The 14,492-nt window shown below is 42.5% G+C and overlaps 1 protein-coding gene across 9 annotated transcripts in view; it reads left to right on the top strand.

The window, feature by feature from the left end:
* Window positions 1–12,363, top strand: part of LOC147603517 (phosphatidylinositol 4-kinase beta 1-like) — a 30,562-nt gene extending 18,199 nt beyond the window's left edge. For 7 of the 9 annotated variants that reach the window (XM_086796817.1, XM_086796818.1, XM_086796816.1 and 4 more), the window contains exons 9-17: window positions 69–138; window positions 718–815; window positions 934–1,038; window positions 10,186–10,239; window positions 10,330–10,473; window positions 10,574–10,627; window positions 10,720–10,794; window positions 11,551–11,634; window positions 11,784–12,363. In XM_086796817.1, the coding sequence (XP_086652943.1) occupies window positions 69–138; window positions 718–815; window positions 934–1,038; window positions 10,186–10,239; window positions 10,330–10,473; window positions 10,574–10,627; window positions 10,720–10,794; window positions 11,551–11,634; window positions 11,784–11,885 (786 nt within the window). In that variant the 3' untranslated portion in view covers window positions 11,886–12,363. The remainder of the gene's footprint in view (window positions 1–68; window positions 139–717; window positions 816–933; window positions 1,039–10,185; window positions 10,240–10,329; window positions 10,474–10,573; window positions 10,628–10,719; window positions 10,795–11,550; window positions 11,635–11,783) is intronic. The other 2 variants (XR_015265641.1, XR_015265640.1) reach the window with 1 other exon arrangement.
* The last annotated feature ends 2,129 nt before the right edge of the window (window positions 12,364–14,492 follow it).

Below are 14,492 nucleotides of genomic sequence, written 5' to 3'. Positions count from 1 at the left end.
GGGAGAAAGCGTAGATGTGGGCATTTGCTTCAGTCTTCTGAGCTGGAAACATTTTTTTCTTACTACAGGTTATTGTTAAGAGTGGAGATGATTGCAGGCAGGAGCACCTGGCAGTGCAGCTTATTTCTCATTTTTATGGTTAGTTTTTTCAAGATATTTATATTATGTTTAGAAAAATGGATTGAAATAAATATGTGGAGGGTTGTTATAAGGGTAGGGTCAATGGTACTTATGCATATTAATCATTGCATTTGCATGCTTGATGATGGATGTTAACAACTCAAAGAGGAGCTGTCAGCATCCCTCATAAAACTGGAATATCCCAGCAGGAATCATTATCTGATGTGGAGATTATCTGTTGCGGAGAGTTGTCAACATCCCTCATAATATGGCGAGAATGACTTTCCATTGCAGGGTTATTCCTTCTTAGAATCTCATAGGAGGGATCGTCACCGTCTCACATTTTGAGGGAATGGTTATACATTCTAAGGGCATGAGTTAATTACTTGTGGATTAATGGATTTTATCGTTGCACAAGGCATTGCAGTTCTACTGGCCCTAGAAAAACTGGCTGAAACAAAGTAAATGCTTTTAGCCCAGCTTCTGTATAGGAGCCACAAATTGTTGTAAATGGGCTAAATCTCGCATAGTTTTGAAATTGTGTGTATTTAAAATGCTAGCAATATTTCCAAGTAACTATTTTTTAGTACCATGCAGATATCTTTCAGGAAGCAGGGTTACCTCTTTGGCTGCGGCCCTATGAGGTGCTTGTAACCTCATCGTATACAGCATTAATTGAGACTATTCCAGACACCGTAAGCCCGAGTCTGACTGTGTAGCACTTGCATTTATCTTCCCCCCCCTCCTCTTTTCTTCCCCTTCTCTATCTCGGTCAGTTTTGAAGATTTGATGATACTGTTCTTTGACTGTCAGGCCTCTATTCATTCCATCAAAAGCAGAAATCCCACTTTGTCCAGCCTACGGGAATTCTTTTGCAACAAATATCAGGATGATTCACCAGCTTTGAAACTTGCTCAGGTTTGGGCTTTGACTAGCATATTGACTTCTATGAGTCAAAGAGGGGCTTTCTCATGAATGTTAATTTTTGTTTTGATTGCTTCAATCTTTTATCTGAAAAGGCCCAGGGTGTGCATTGATGTTGGAAGCCACACTGTGTTGTCCAGCTTAGAATGTACAGGTCTTTGCAGTGTAACATATATGTTGTTAACGCTATGTGAAATTGCAAGAAGGTTTTACTTGAGTTGGATCGTCACTTTGTGCATGTTACTCCCTTAGAAACCCTTGTTTTCTTATGTCAAGTGTGGGAATAGGGAAACTTTTGTTTGGCCATTGTTTTTAGCACAGCATTTATGCTGCAAAACATCGGTTCATGCCTTCTTTTCATTTTCCTGGCTTGACCATTGTTTGAAACACCCACCTTTTTAGGATGTCGCAGCCAGGGAGGCACAATAGCATATATGCTAGTAGTCAAGTCCAGAATTGGAGTGCTGTTCACTTACTGTCATGTGCACACCTAGGTAGGGTTGTGGGGACCAGATGGGCAGAGTTTGGGCAGTTGGATATTGGGTAGCCACAGGCCATAGTCGTAGGAAACGGCTGTTTCAGCCCCTAGAAACACGTTTCTCCGTTTTAGGACCCCATCCGTTTCCATGGCCGTTTCTCGTTTCCCAAGTGATATTGTCACAAGAAACGGCCATTTCCACCACTAAAACTTGTTTCCCCGTTTCCATTCCTTGAACGTTTCCGTTCCCGTTTCTCGTTTTTGGTGACTATGCCACAGGCACCCATGGTCTGGACATGTGTGGACGTCCAACCATGAACTTTACTGGGTCTCGCATGGTTGGCTGACTGGTGGACCAGGTCCTACAAGCCGACCAGCCTTCATGTACCTATAAATAGGCAGATCGAGGGTCATTTTAGGCATCCATTTAAGTCATCAGCACATTAGAGGCTGAGTTGTGTGATGTGAAGACTATTCCCTTGAGAGTTTTCCAGAGGACAGCAGCATCATCAATTTATGCATGTAGAAAGATTTGGACAGCTCTCGGTTTACGATCTGTCTTCTTTTGGCAATATACAATAGTTTAGGTCTCTTTGGTTTTCTCTATTGTTTACTTGCATAGTTAATTAATGTTTCATATGCATGTTTAATCAGTGTTTATTATGCGTGTTTAATCAGTATTTATTAGATTGGTGGGTTTCACAAGGGAACATAGAGAGCTCTGGGTATGCATGGTATGGAGTACACAGGAGGTGGGGACAGGGCAATATGATTCTTTCCATTGAGTTTTGAGGGTGCTATCATTGTTTGTCCAGGGAGGGGTTCAGTCCTTACAGAGTCATTGAGTATGAGGACTAGAGCTGCATGGCCCTCTATGTGCATGAGGTTTGGCATTGGGTGTGGCTTGGTCCTTTACAGAGAGTCATCGAGTATGAGGACTAGACCTGCATGGCCCTCTATGTGCATGAGGTTTGTAGGCATTGGGAGCAATTCTTGAAAAAGAAGACGTCCTTACTTCTTTCTTTCCAGGGTTTGGTCAATTTACATTGAGGGAGCCACACGACGACACCAGCCCACAAGACTGCTTTGTCAAAGCTTGGATCGAGGCCTGCCCACAAGGGGTTTGTCTCAAGACATCTCGCAGATATGCAGTATCCTATAAACCCAGGGTACATGGAGCTACATCTATAACCACGAGGAGATCATGAAGAGTCCAGAGGAGACAGCAACCATGGAGTCGAATGGGGCGGATGAGGATTGTAGATATGTTCCGTGTTCCCCTCTAGGCCCTCAAAGGACGAGATCCTTTGCCAGTTCTGAATCTTGAAGGAGCTTGCAGCCTTGGCAGAGGAAACAAAGAGGAGTTGCCAAACGTCTTCAAAAGAAGAAACCTTCCTAATACGTGGACTTCCCAAAAATCGACCACCCTGAACTCATTAAAGCAAGTCGTGGTGTGGGCACTATCAGTCGGAGGCAGGTTGGTAAGGTATTTCCCAGGCGACGGTTGTTGCTGAGCGATTCTCTTCCTTTGAAGATCTTGCTTCGTGGTAGTTCCCTGAGTGTTGTGCCAGCTCTGTTGATTTCTGTGCTGACTGCACGTGCTGTACAGTATTCTCCCTGACTACTGTGCCAGGTGTACGACTGCACCTGCCCCCAACTGCTGCATTTGATCACAAACTCTTGCTCTACAGTTCCTACCAAGCACCAATTGTTGCTGCGTAAACTTTACGGCTGTTTTCAGTACCTGTTGTACCTGCTGCAAGGTGTTGTATCTGCTGTACGGTTGTTTTCTGTACCTGCTATGTGACTGCTTTGGCCCTTGTACCTACTGTATGGTGGTTTTCTGACTGCTGTACCAGATGTATGATTTTTGTACCCTATGCTCGGCTGACTTCAACCGTTAGACGTGCTGTACCATTCTGTACTTTCTGTGGCCAGTTGTAAGAAGTGGTGGGGCCAAGGCGTCACAAGGCAAGGCCACACCAAAGCTGCAATACAAGGCAAGAGAGAGAGGGGGGGGGGGGGAGGGGGCGCATTACACGGTGACTATAAGTCAGCGCAAGCAAGTGTACTAAAGAAATACTCCTTGGAATGAAGTTTTTCCTAAGGGGAGGGCAGCCTGTTCTGGCCCCAGTGATGTGTTTAGAGAGGTTAGCTTTCTTTCAGTGTAAAATTTTCCATTTGTTTGCAAGTGTATTCAAACTAGGATTGGTACTACTCGGGTGCCCGTGCCATTACAGATGCCTTGTATCCGGCTACAAGCCGAGTACTCGGATCACCTGTCATCATTCCAGAGGGTGACTCACAGTACAGTGCTTCATGTGTGGGACTTGCACACCTGACCAAGACCATGTACAGGACTTGTACACTTGACCTTGGATGCTTAGAGTGGAACCCTGGATGACTCATCCCAGAATGGGACTCACAAGGGATCAGTTTCCACTCCAGGTCGTGCACCTACTTGTACAGATATGTCCATGTGGCATCCAAGTGCGGGATGCACATGACATCCCTTTCTGCATAACTTGACGGAAGCCACAAAGCCTCCAAACAGTCTATCAATAATGCCGTAATATCTACGAAGAGGGTCTTGTCAAGCCACACCGATTCGTAGTTAGAGCCGTGCTTGAACCGATATAGAAGGATCTGTTCTTGAACCATAACTTCAACTTTGTCCACTATGTCTAGTTCTTGTACATCGGAGAGAGGAGGTCCAATATAAGGCTTCAACCAAATGACATTGTACACATCGTTAATGGTCCAATTGGGTGGTAGTTTCAGCTTCATGGAAACCTCGTTGATCTTCTTTAAAATGGGGAAGGGTCCGAGGCTGCGAACGACAACTTTGGGTATCGCTTGTTCACTTGTTTCAACCTTTTCTTCATTATCTTGAGATAAACTCAATCACCTTCCGAAAAGATCACATTTCTTCTATCCTTGTTGGCCTGTCGAGTGTAGGTCTCGTGCGCTTTAGCCAATCTGTCCTTCACAGATTCTAAGATCTCTTGCTAAGACTTTGTCGATCTGTTTGCTTTAGGCATTGCTAAGGATGATGTTCCGGTCAATAAAGACTGAAACCCAGTACGAAGGCCTTTGTGTGAATATATGCTCTTGTGTGTGTGTGCGTGTGTGGAGTGCGTATGTGAGAGCATATCTTGATACAGAGTTCTACACCCACTATTGGGCAGTGATGACTTTAGTGGGGATGTCGTAGTATCTAGTCCATACTATGCATAATGGAGTTGATAGTTATATAGTCTTGTGGATTGACTACCATGAGTATATAACATGCACGTTCCTAAAAGATGAATTTGGGCATGTTCTTGGATTCATCTAGGTATATATATATATATATAAAGACTAGAACGGTCTTTCAAATATTACCTCGTATGGAGTTCTACCAATAGCCAAAGAAAAAGAGTCATTCAAAACAGCTTGAACTAAAGACAAATACTGTTTCCACTTACCTTGTTGGTCGTTTACATAACACTTCAGCATGTCAAACGCCAATTGATTGTAAATCTCCATCTTGCTGTTCGTTTGTGGATGGATTGCATTGGAAAAATTCAACTTAGTCCCAAAGTTATCAAATAATCCCCTCTAGAAATGATTGCTAAACTTGGCATCTCGATTTGACACAAGGGTCTTAGGTATGCCACCTATGGGGTACCAATGTTGAATAAACAACCTAGCAGCATCCTCAGTAGTCACGTTAGCCCTACAAGGAATAAGCATAACAAATTTGCTAAACGATCAACAATCCTCAAACAGAGTGTTGGGTAATCAGAGCTTCATGTGTGTGTGTGTACACTCTCTTATAGAGTTAAGTGTATGCGTGTGTCTACATGTGAATCGTAGGGTGGATAAGCATGCATTAAATAAGGTCAAATGGTTTGGTAGGGTGGATAAGCATGCATTAAATAAGGTCAAATGGTTTGGTATTGGGAAAGGCTTTTATATACATGGGCTTGTACTTCATTTTACATCAAGCAATCTAATCTACATTCTGTCGTGCATACACTTGAGCATCATTTTCTCTCTCATTTTGTCTCTCTGCACACTGCGCCATGGAACACTATCAGCCACGAGTCTACAATGGTATCAGAGCTCGTGCTGTTGTTGCTCTCGTCAACCGTCCCGCGCCACGCTTCCGTTCAGTGGTGACTCGACCAACATTGCCCATGTGCCACCGCTTCCGCTCATTTGCGCCGCTCGCTTGGTGGACCCCATGATAGGGTGCTGGTCGGCGGGCTGAGCTAAGTGCCACCACTCAGTCGGAGAGGGCAAGGACCTCAGTTGGGCCGCCCGCTTGGCCAGGTGGAGTTGGGCGCCCATTTGCTTTACTTGGATACCTCCTATTTTGGGGCCTTGTCTGGAGATATTTTTCGCCGCGCATCCCTCGCATGAAGAATTTTTTGTCGGCGGTTGTTTTCGGGTCGCCTAGTTTTCTTGCACCGATTTCAGGTCTACTCGACTCCACCTCGCCATCTTGCTGTGTCCGCGAGCCGGTGCTCGGCTACTCTTTCCAAGTACAGAGCTGTCGGATTGCTCTGTCCAAGCACAAAGCTTCCCGATCGCGCTCTCTAAGCACAAAGTTGTTGTCTTCTCCCGCGGGGTTGTTTCTTGTACCGGTACGAACCTATTCGTACTGTACGGTTCCCCCTCCCCCCCCCCTCCCCCCCCTTTTTCCCCCTTTTTCGCCACCTTGAGAAAAAAATTCCAAATGCTCAAAAAGAGACTTACAGAGGTAGATACATACTGAGCTTTTTAGCCCATTTTTATCTGTGTGTTGAGTTGGGTTCTCTGCCCGGGATGTCTCCCAAAATCTGAAAAATAATCTTGAGTGTGTGTTATGTTTTCTCGTCTCAATGTTTTTATTGCCTTGTGGTATAAAAGGCTTCATAATTTCTTTGATTACTTTGTTTTGTGTCGGGGGGTAGTCTAGAAGGGCCGAGGAATCTTATGTGTGGTCAAGCTCCATTTGCAAGCTTGATTGTGATTGTTGTATCACGTCAGGTTTGGGCCGTTTGGCCACTGTTATCTTTTGCATCACGTGGTGCCAGTGAGGCCAAATCACCATTAGTATGAAGACCACTTCATAAGATATCACCTTCACTCCGAAGGGGGGTTTGTTGGGAAATCTGAGCTTCATGTGGGTGTACACTCTCTTATAGAGAGTTAAGTGTATGTGTGTGTGTCTGCATGTGAATCGCCTCTTAGGGTTGATAAGCATGCATTAAATAAGGTCAAATAATTTGGTATTGGAAAGGGCCTTTATATACATGGGCTTGTACTTCATTTTACATTAAGCAATCTAATCTACATTCAGTCTTGCATACACTTGAGTATCATTTTCTCTCTCATTTTGTCACTCTGCACATTGCGCCATGGAGCACGCTTACCTCGCACTAGGAGAAAGGATCGTTACGAAATCCATTGAAATGTCTTGAAAAGGTTCTTCTGGAATGGGTAAAGGTTGTAAATCTTCTTCCCATGAAGAGCTTTCACCTTTTGACAAACCAAACATTGTTGCACACGAGTGAACACGTCTCACCTCATTCTTGGCCAATAAAAGTGCCGTTCTAACTTCTCTAGAGTCGGCGTGGGACAATACAATGAGGAGCATCATTCACACTTCTCTTCTTGTACACAGAGCTCGGGAAGGTTCAACTAAGTGGTTTTACGCGGCCGTCTCATATTGTACTTGCATTTAGTTTTCCCTCACTTTTCTGAAAATTCAGCATTTGCACATATTAATCTTCTATTCTTTTCGGAGCAACATAGATACACCCTTGCTTTTCTCTCTCTTCCATCTCTCATATCCATGGCGACATCCCATCCCCGCTCCTTTATCGATGATTTATGAGATCATGAGTGAGAACCGGAAGAAGTAGGGGCAGATGTGGGGGAACCTGGCCATGATAGTAAGCTTGGCCACCATACCATAATGGTGGAAATGGAGGAGATAGTTGTGGTGGAGAAGGCTTTCACAATGAGATGCAGAAACTCCGAGCAAAGGTCTCTACCCTAAGGAACCAGGGTACGGAGATGACTAATCTTCGATTCCAGATTAGCCATCTCTACGCTAAGGAACCTGGGTATTGAGATGGCTAATTTTCGAGGAGAGGTCTCTACCCTAAGGAACTAGGATATCGAGATGGCTAATCTCCGATCTCCTATTACTATATTGCATCGACAGATCACTATTCTGTGGAAGGCAGTGGCTAGTACTTTGGCACCTGCAGGGTATATTTCAGCAGCTCCGTTCTTCACTCCAGAGGTCTTTTCCGGGGAGAAGAAGGAAAGAATGCAAGAAGTGGTGGATGCATGGTTGAATAGGTGGAATGTCTATTTTGAATTCTATCCTCTCCAAGACGCTCGGAAGATTCAGATGGTGGAGGGCCTCTTGAAAGGGAAAGCCTTGTCGTGGTGGAGAGAACAAGCCTAATGGTTGGGCTAGGTTCGAGCAGATGTTCAGGGATGAGTTTCCCTAGGCGGAGGATGAGTATGATCATGATGTGGTATCCAGATTTGCAGAGCGGGAAATGACATTTTGACACTTGTTTGCACAAGTTTAAAGTGTTGCAGGTGAAGGCAAGGCATATGGATGCGGTCACCTTGCTTGGTTTTTTTATGCGTGGGTTGTCCCTAGATCATAAGTTTCAGGTGAGTAACAATAATTGCAAAACACTTGAGGATGCTATTTGTGTTGCAAAGATTTATGAAGAAAGAGTTGTCGGCAAGGGTAAGAAAAGTGTTCCTCAGAAGCAGAAAAGCTCAGGTAACTCTGAACCAGATTCCAAACGTAAATGTAAGTTTAATTGTTTAGGTTTGTGAAGGCTTCCACAACCCTGAATGAGACCCAAACTTCGGGTCAACCGAGTAGAGCCTCTAGAACATTCAGGAGGCCCGGTGCTTTATTTGTGGCCAAATAGGCCATTGGAAAGGGAGTTATAAGTAGAAGTCTAAGGGAGCTCACATGATCGAGATTACAGGTGACCCTAAGATAGCTTAATTCTCGATCATAGTTCTTGCATGGATTGTAACTTTAGTATGGAAGTTTTCGGGTCCAATGACCTCATACGTATGTATGGATCATTGTACTGAAAAATTGTACACATCCTATTCGATCCTGGTAGATCCTGGTAGCATTCACAATTTTATTAGTACCAAATTGGTGCAGAAATTGGCAGGAGACCTGGCCAAGTGATCTAATAAGTGAAGGCAATACAAACATATAAAGAAAAAACATTTATTACAAGTCTTTTTTGGGGGATCTCCCGGGCAGAGAATGCTTATTGACACTCACACAAACAGAAAAAAGTAAAATTTTGGAAGTTTAATGACTTTCATGCTGATGATATGTCGATGTAGACCTTTTGCGTCGACGTTGCCAAGCAATGGATACTTGGGCTATCTTTTTAGGCTGAGGGGCCAAGGCAAAGAACCTTGATGTGCACAAACTTGAAGTTGTACATGAAGAGACCCAAGGTTTTCGTTGATGCATCGGGTTCAAAACCCCAAATTTTTGTGTCTTTGGGAGCTCTAATTTGATCCAAGATGGTGCGTGTAGTAGAGAGAGAGAGAGATGTAACAAACTGAAAGAATAGAGGGACATTGATTGCACAACCCAATAATATTTTTATTGATGTGTTAAAAGCTTCGAAGAGTACAATGCTTTTATAGGCTTTAGAGCCTTATCTTTTAACACAGCACACATTGGGGCAATGACGCATGGCAAGTGCCTATGAACCACTGCTTATAACGACTATGAGAGGTTGTTCACACTCACTTACTCACATAAGTGAGTGTTCACACACATACAAGGGCTGTTCACACAGACACAAGCGGGGTACACAAGCAGGGTTACACGTATACGATGGAGACGTGTGCACTGAGACTCCGAATACCCAACATCTGTAGCCCCACTGCTGACTGAGAGTTAAGGACAATGTCGTCCACATAGAGCACGATGGGTACCACGACTCTCTCCCACAGTATTTGGGCTCTACATAGATGGGACCTCTTCATTTATGAACAGGTTTGGAGGAACACGATTACCATTGGCAGGCTTCCCTGTTTGACCCTGATGGTGCTGCCAATGGCTCGTGAAAGACCCCCTAGTACTCATACGCTACTAGTCACTAACTTGTAGAGAGGCATCACAACCCATATGATATCCACTGAGAACTGGAATTTCTGTAAGCGACGTTTCAGGCAAGATCGAGGGACTAAGTCAGAAGCCTTCCTAAAATCCACAAAGCAGCAGTATACATGGCACTTTTGCACCCTCGCCTCCTTTATGATAGCCTTAAGGTAAATACATATACATGTCTAGTGTCGAACAGTCCCTCTTGAAGCCTCTGCCTGGCCAATCGATCTCTGCCACCGTGGTATGCACTTATTATAGTTCCTGCAATGATGAATGATTCAGATGGTGGGTAAGTCCCAGATTGACATGTGGCTTATCGTAACACCCTCAAATGCTCCGTGTTGCTTTTTTCGGGTTAATGCAGTTCTCTGCTGGAATTCCTCCTGCATGGCTTATTGACTCATCAATGTTCCTTTCTTTTGGGATTGCGGTTTTTAAGTTCCCGAAGCAAAAGAGCATGTTTAGAGCAACACACAGAAGAATACTAACAGATAAATTTTTATCCTGTCAGAGGAATTTTGTAGAGAGTATGGCTGGCTATTCCATTCTCTGCTATTTTCTTCAGGTAAAGGATTTAGCCATACTCTCTGTACTGCTCGGTGGTTTATTAGTTGCACAGTTTGTTGAATTATGATTTTTTAAATCCTCTGCTTAGGTCAAGGATCGGCACAATGGGAATTTGCTCATCGATGAAGAGGGTCACATCATGCATATTGATTTTGGCTTTATGCTCTCCAATTCTCCAGGTGGAGTGAATTTTGAGAGTGCTCCCTTCAAGCTAACCCGTGAACTTCTGGAGGTACGTGCTTAATAATGTGCATTGCTGGCTCTTCCTTAGTTCCTGAAAAAAGACCAAGTTTTCTGATTGCTTCTTTGATATCTTGTGTCATACAAAGCAGGTCATGGACTCGGATGCGGAAGGAACTGCTAGCGAATTTTTTGATTATTTCAAGGTGGGTTTGTCTGGACTGTTAATGGACTCTTGCAAGCTTTCATGGAGGTGTGATTTTTTAGGCTTGCTAAAACCAGTTAAAACTTGCTGCAGGTCTTGTGCATACAAGGTTTTCTGACATGCAGAAAGCATGCTGAGCGTATCATTCTTCTTGTTGAAATGATGCAGGTGTGTTCTTATGATGTTCACGCTGACAGTTTTGTTCCTTTTAGACAATGTACATCATGTAACTGCAGGCTTATCGAGGCATACATGCATGCTTGTGTACACATCTATATACCCAGGTGCACATCCCACACACCCAGGCTGCCAGGACTCTCAGCCTGAACCCCAACCTTAACATGAGATGGAGAGGAAGAAGATGAAGCGAGCTCCCAGAAGCATAAAACCCTAGCATGGGCGTAGATTGTTTAAGCTCCCATCCATATATATACAAGTGATCTCCAGGCATCCAGTGCAAACCTGATTGGCTACACCATACTCACGTGCCCCGTGTCCTGACTCCTCCTGGTCATCCGGGCTATACGTCAGTTGCAACTAACATTGTCAGTATGGACACATTCACACTAAATACCCCAAGTGGTGATTTGTCATCCTGTGCTGCCATGGATTCCATGCTTTCCAACGCTCCAATTGTTGGGGTTGGAACACAGGCAGGCATACATAAATGCATGTGCACATGTCCAGGCACTCAGGCATGCACGCATGCACGCACACACGCACTTAGTCATGCATGCAGATATGTTAAGTGTAGAAAATTGAGTGGTGAATGGTTTGCTGGTTTTGAACATAAAATGCACAGGTGACACACAAACATGTTGTCCTTTAACACATTTGTATGGTTGTTACTGTGGGTTTTTAAGGATGGAGTGAGCTCATCAAAAGATTTGTTTATTTGGCTTTTGTGTGCCATGTATCCTGCAGGATTCTGGTTTTCCATGCTTTAAAGGTGGAGTGAAGACTATCCAAAATCTACGGAAACGTTTTCACTTAAGTTTGACAGAAGAGGTAATCTCAGATGTTTTTTGATGGGAATTTGTTATTTTGGTCACTCAATGGTGTACTTTATCAGACTCGTAAAATGTCTTGCAGTAAGAAAGTCTGCTATATATATGTAGGTGGAAGGATCTTTATTTTTTGTTTTTGTTCTGCAACAGCAATGTGTGTCACTAGTGCTCTCCCTCATTAGCAACAGTCTGGATGCTTGGAGAACACGGCAGTATGACTACTATCAGCGTGTACTCAATGGCATTCTTTGATGCTATGGCTTCTTGTCCTCAACAATTCTTTTGTGTTGGTTCTCTTCTCGAGAGCATTTTCAGCTCTTCCAAATTCTTAGGTACCCAGGGGTATCTGAGTAAATTGTATTCTATGAGCTTTGTCAAGAGAGCCATCTTTCGTAGCCATACAAGGTCTTGGTCTTGTTTCTTTGGCCTCAATGTATGTCAATAGGGTAATGTCAAAGCAGGGGTTCCACACAGCACGGGTTTCACAAAAGCAGGTGACAAGGTTTCAGCACGTTTTGGGAGAGGTGCTTTTCTCAGTATCTGGCCAGTTTTTGTGGAGATCTGGCATTATCTCTATTTGAATGCACCCATGTAGCATGTAAAAGTTCTGTCAATGTGTAAAGGACATTCAAATTTTGGTTGGTGTAAAGCGCATGCTTTCCATGAGGTGTGAATATAAATGGCCATGAATCTGGGCTTCCTAATGATGAGTGGAAATTTTAGGGCTTAACCATTGTCATCTTGTTTATTTGCAGTTTACTTCTGTAGGCTTTTGGCATCTAGCAAGACTTTTGTCACCCAATGCCTATCAACAGTAAAATGTGAAGTAGGAACGACCAGCAGACATACTAGAGGACATGAAATTAGACGTGATTTGTGGGGGAGGCATGCAAGAAGTGTAGAAATGGCAAGAATGTAATTCAGTTGGAAGTGTGTGCTTCTATAAGCTGTGAGATTGCAAGCGATGCACAAAAATTGGTGCGCTTACACATCACATATGGGGCACTTTTTATTGCATGCAACACCATGCTATGAGTGTGCACTGCCCAATCTAAGGTGAAGCGCGTTTCTAATAAGTGAAGAGTGTTGGCGTTTAGTCTAAATTCTCGAGGAGAGGTGAAACATTGTCTTGGGACCTTTTTGATCCCGCCCAAATAAAGCTCTGGCAGCTAATGAACTGGTCCATAATCAAAAAGGGAAAAAAAAGTATGGTTATTTATACTAGTGAAACCGATCGTGTTTGATCTAGCCAAAATAAAGCTCTGGCAGCTATTGAATTGGTGCATAATCAAAAAAACAAAAGTAGTGAAACCTATTGTGATGGTATGGTATTCGCATCAAATTCAGCGAGCATTAGTTGTAGGGGTGATTAATTTATACAGTAAACCTATACCTGACTAATGAAGATAGTGACATTAATACCAATGCACATGGGCAGGTGATTGCTTTGAGTAAATGACAACCTTTCTCTATTCTAAGGTATGGACAATGTTTGAAAAGTTGTGATTGTATGGATGCTTTGCGAAAAATTGTTCCTAAAGATGGTGATGGGGGCATAAGGTGCCTAGGTTGTGCACAATAATCTCACACAAAACTAGAATGCGGGGTAGCCTTGTCGGCTTGCACAAATGCATGAGTATGCTTGAACAAACATGAAGTTGAATCCATACCAACACAACATTTAGTTAATGTATTCTTAATCTTTTTGTATGGATTTGTGTTTTGTCTAAATTGTTGGTTAAAGAGTTTTTGGGTGAAGTGTCAAGTTATTTTCTTATCATTTATTGATGGTAGGGTATTGTCCATCGTGTGGTCATATTCTTTTACTATATGGAACAATATTTGGTTTTCGATTTTTTTGTCAACATCCAAGAGTTGGTTGATGTTGATGTTGTATCCATAACATAGCATTTCTATTGTGTAAGTGGTAAGTCTTTTGCTTTTATAATCCAGAAGTTTTTGGGTTTCTAGTAGTCATCTTGTCATTTTTGTCTATTTCAATGTCAAATCTTTGCATGTAGTCTTGCATAATGTTGGTAATACTATAATTCTTTTGGTTAGAGAGTTATTAGATAAGAGGAGAGAGAAGTTTGTGTTTATGTGGATAGTAGCTCACTTCTTGTTGGGCTTCAAGTTTTTTTGCTTGTCATTTCTTAGTTGTTTGTTGCAGTTGTTCTTGTATGAGTGTAGCTTAGTGTAGTTCAAAAATTTGTTGATATATGTTATTGGTTGATTTGAAGTCGAGTTTGTCAATCACATTTGGTTTTATCACATTCAAAACGCCATTGCTTATATAACATCTCTATGTTATATCATGTGGAAGTATTTGGCATTAGCAACAGTTTTCTTTTTCTAGGAGTTTTAATTTTTGTAGTACATATTCTTCTTAGGTGTGCATTTTTCAAGTTTCGGTTTGACATGTTATTTATAGCAAATGTTTGGTGATTTTGATTAACATATCTTGAAGACAAAGTTTAAAATTAAGAAACATATAATTGTGTAAGTTTACTTATAAATATTTTGAAGTGTTGAATAAACATGAATTTGTGAACATACATGAAAAGGGTGATAGAGATATGTCTGCTATCGGTGAACTATATACCTATGCTTATGATCGATGGAGATTTTGAAGTACCTCATAAAAAGCATAATTACAAATGGATTAGCATATTTAAATTTGAGTTACATGTTCAAGTCATACCAATTTTGTGCTTGTTTGTGCGAGTGAAAAAAAAACCATAGATAAAGTATGGCGGAGAGTTTGCACAATCCTATTCAAAATTTTATAAACATAAGGAAACATGCTTTTTTTTTTCTTGTTTTTCAAATAACACTTGAAATCGAAAGTGGACCAAAGAT

This window comes from Cibotium barometz, chromosome 64 (genome assembly GCF_041138505.1).
Source record: "Cibotium barometz isolate CiBa-2024 chromosome 64, ASM4113850v1, whole genome shotgun sequence".
NCBI lineage: Eukaryota > Viridiplantae > Streptophyta > Polypodiopsida > Cyatheales > Cibotiaceae > Cibotium > Cibotium barometz.
This window is presented reverse-complemented; position numbering and strand designations above follow the sequence as displayed.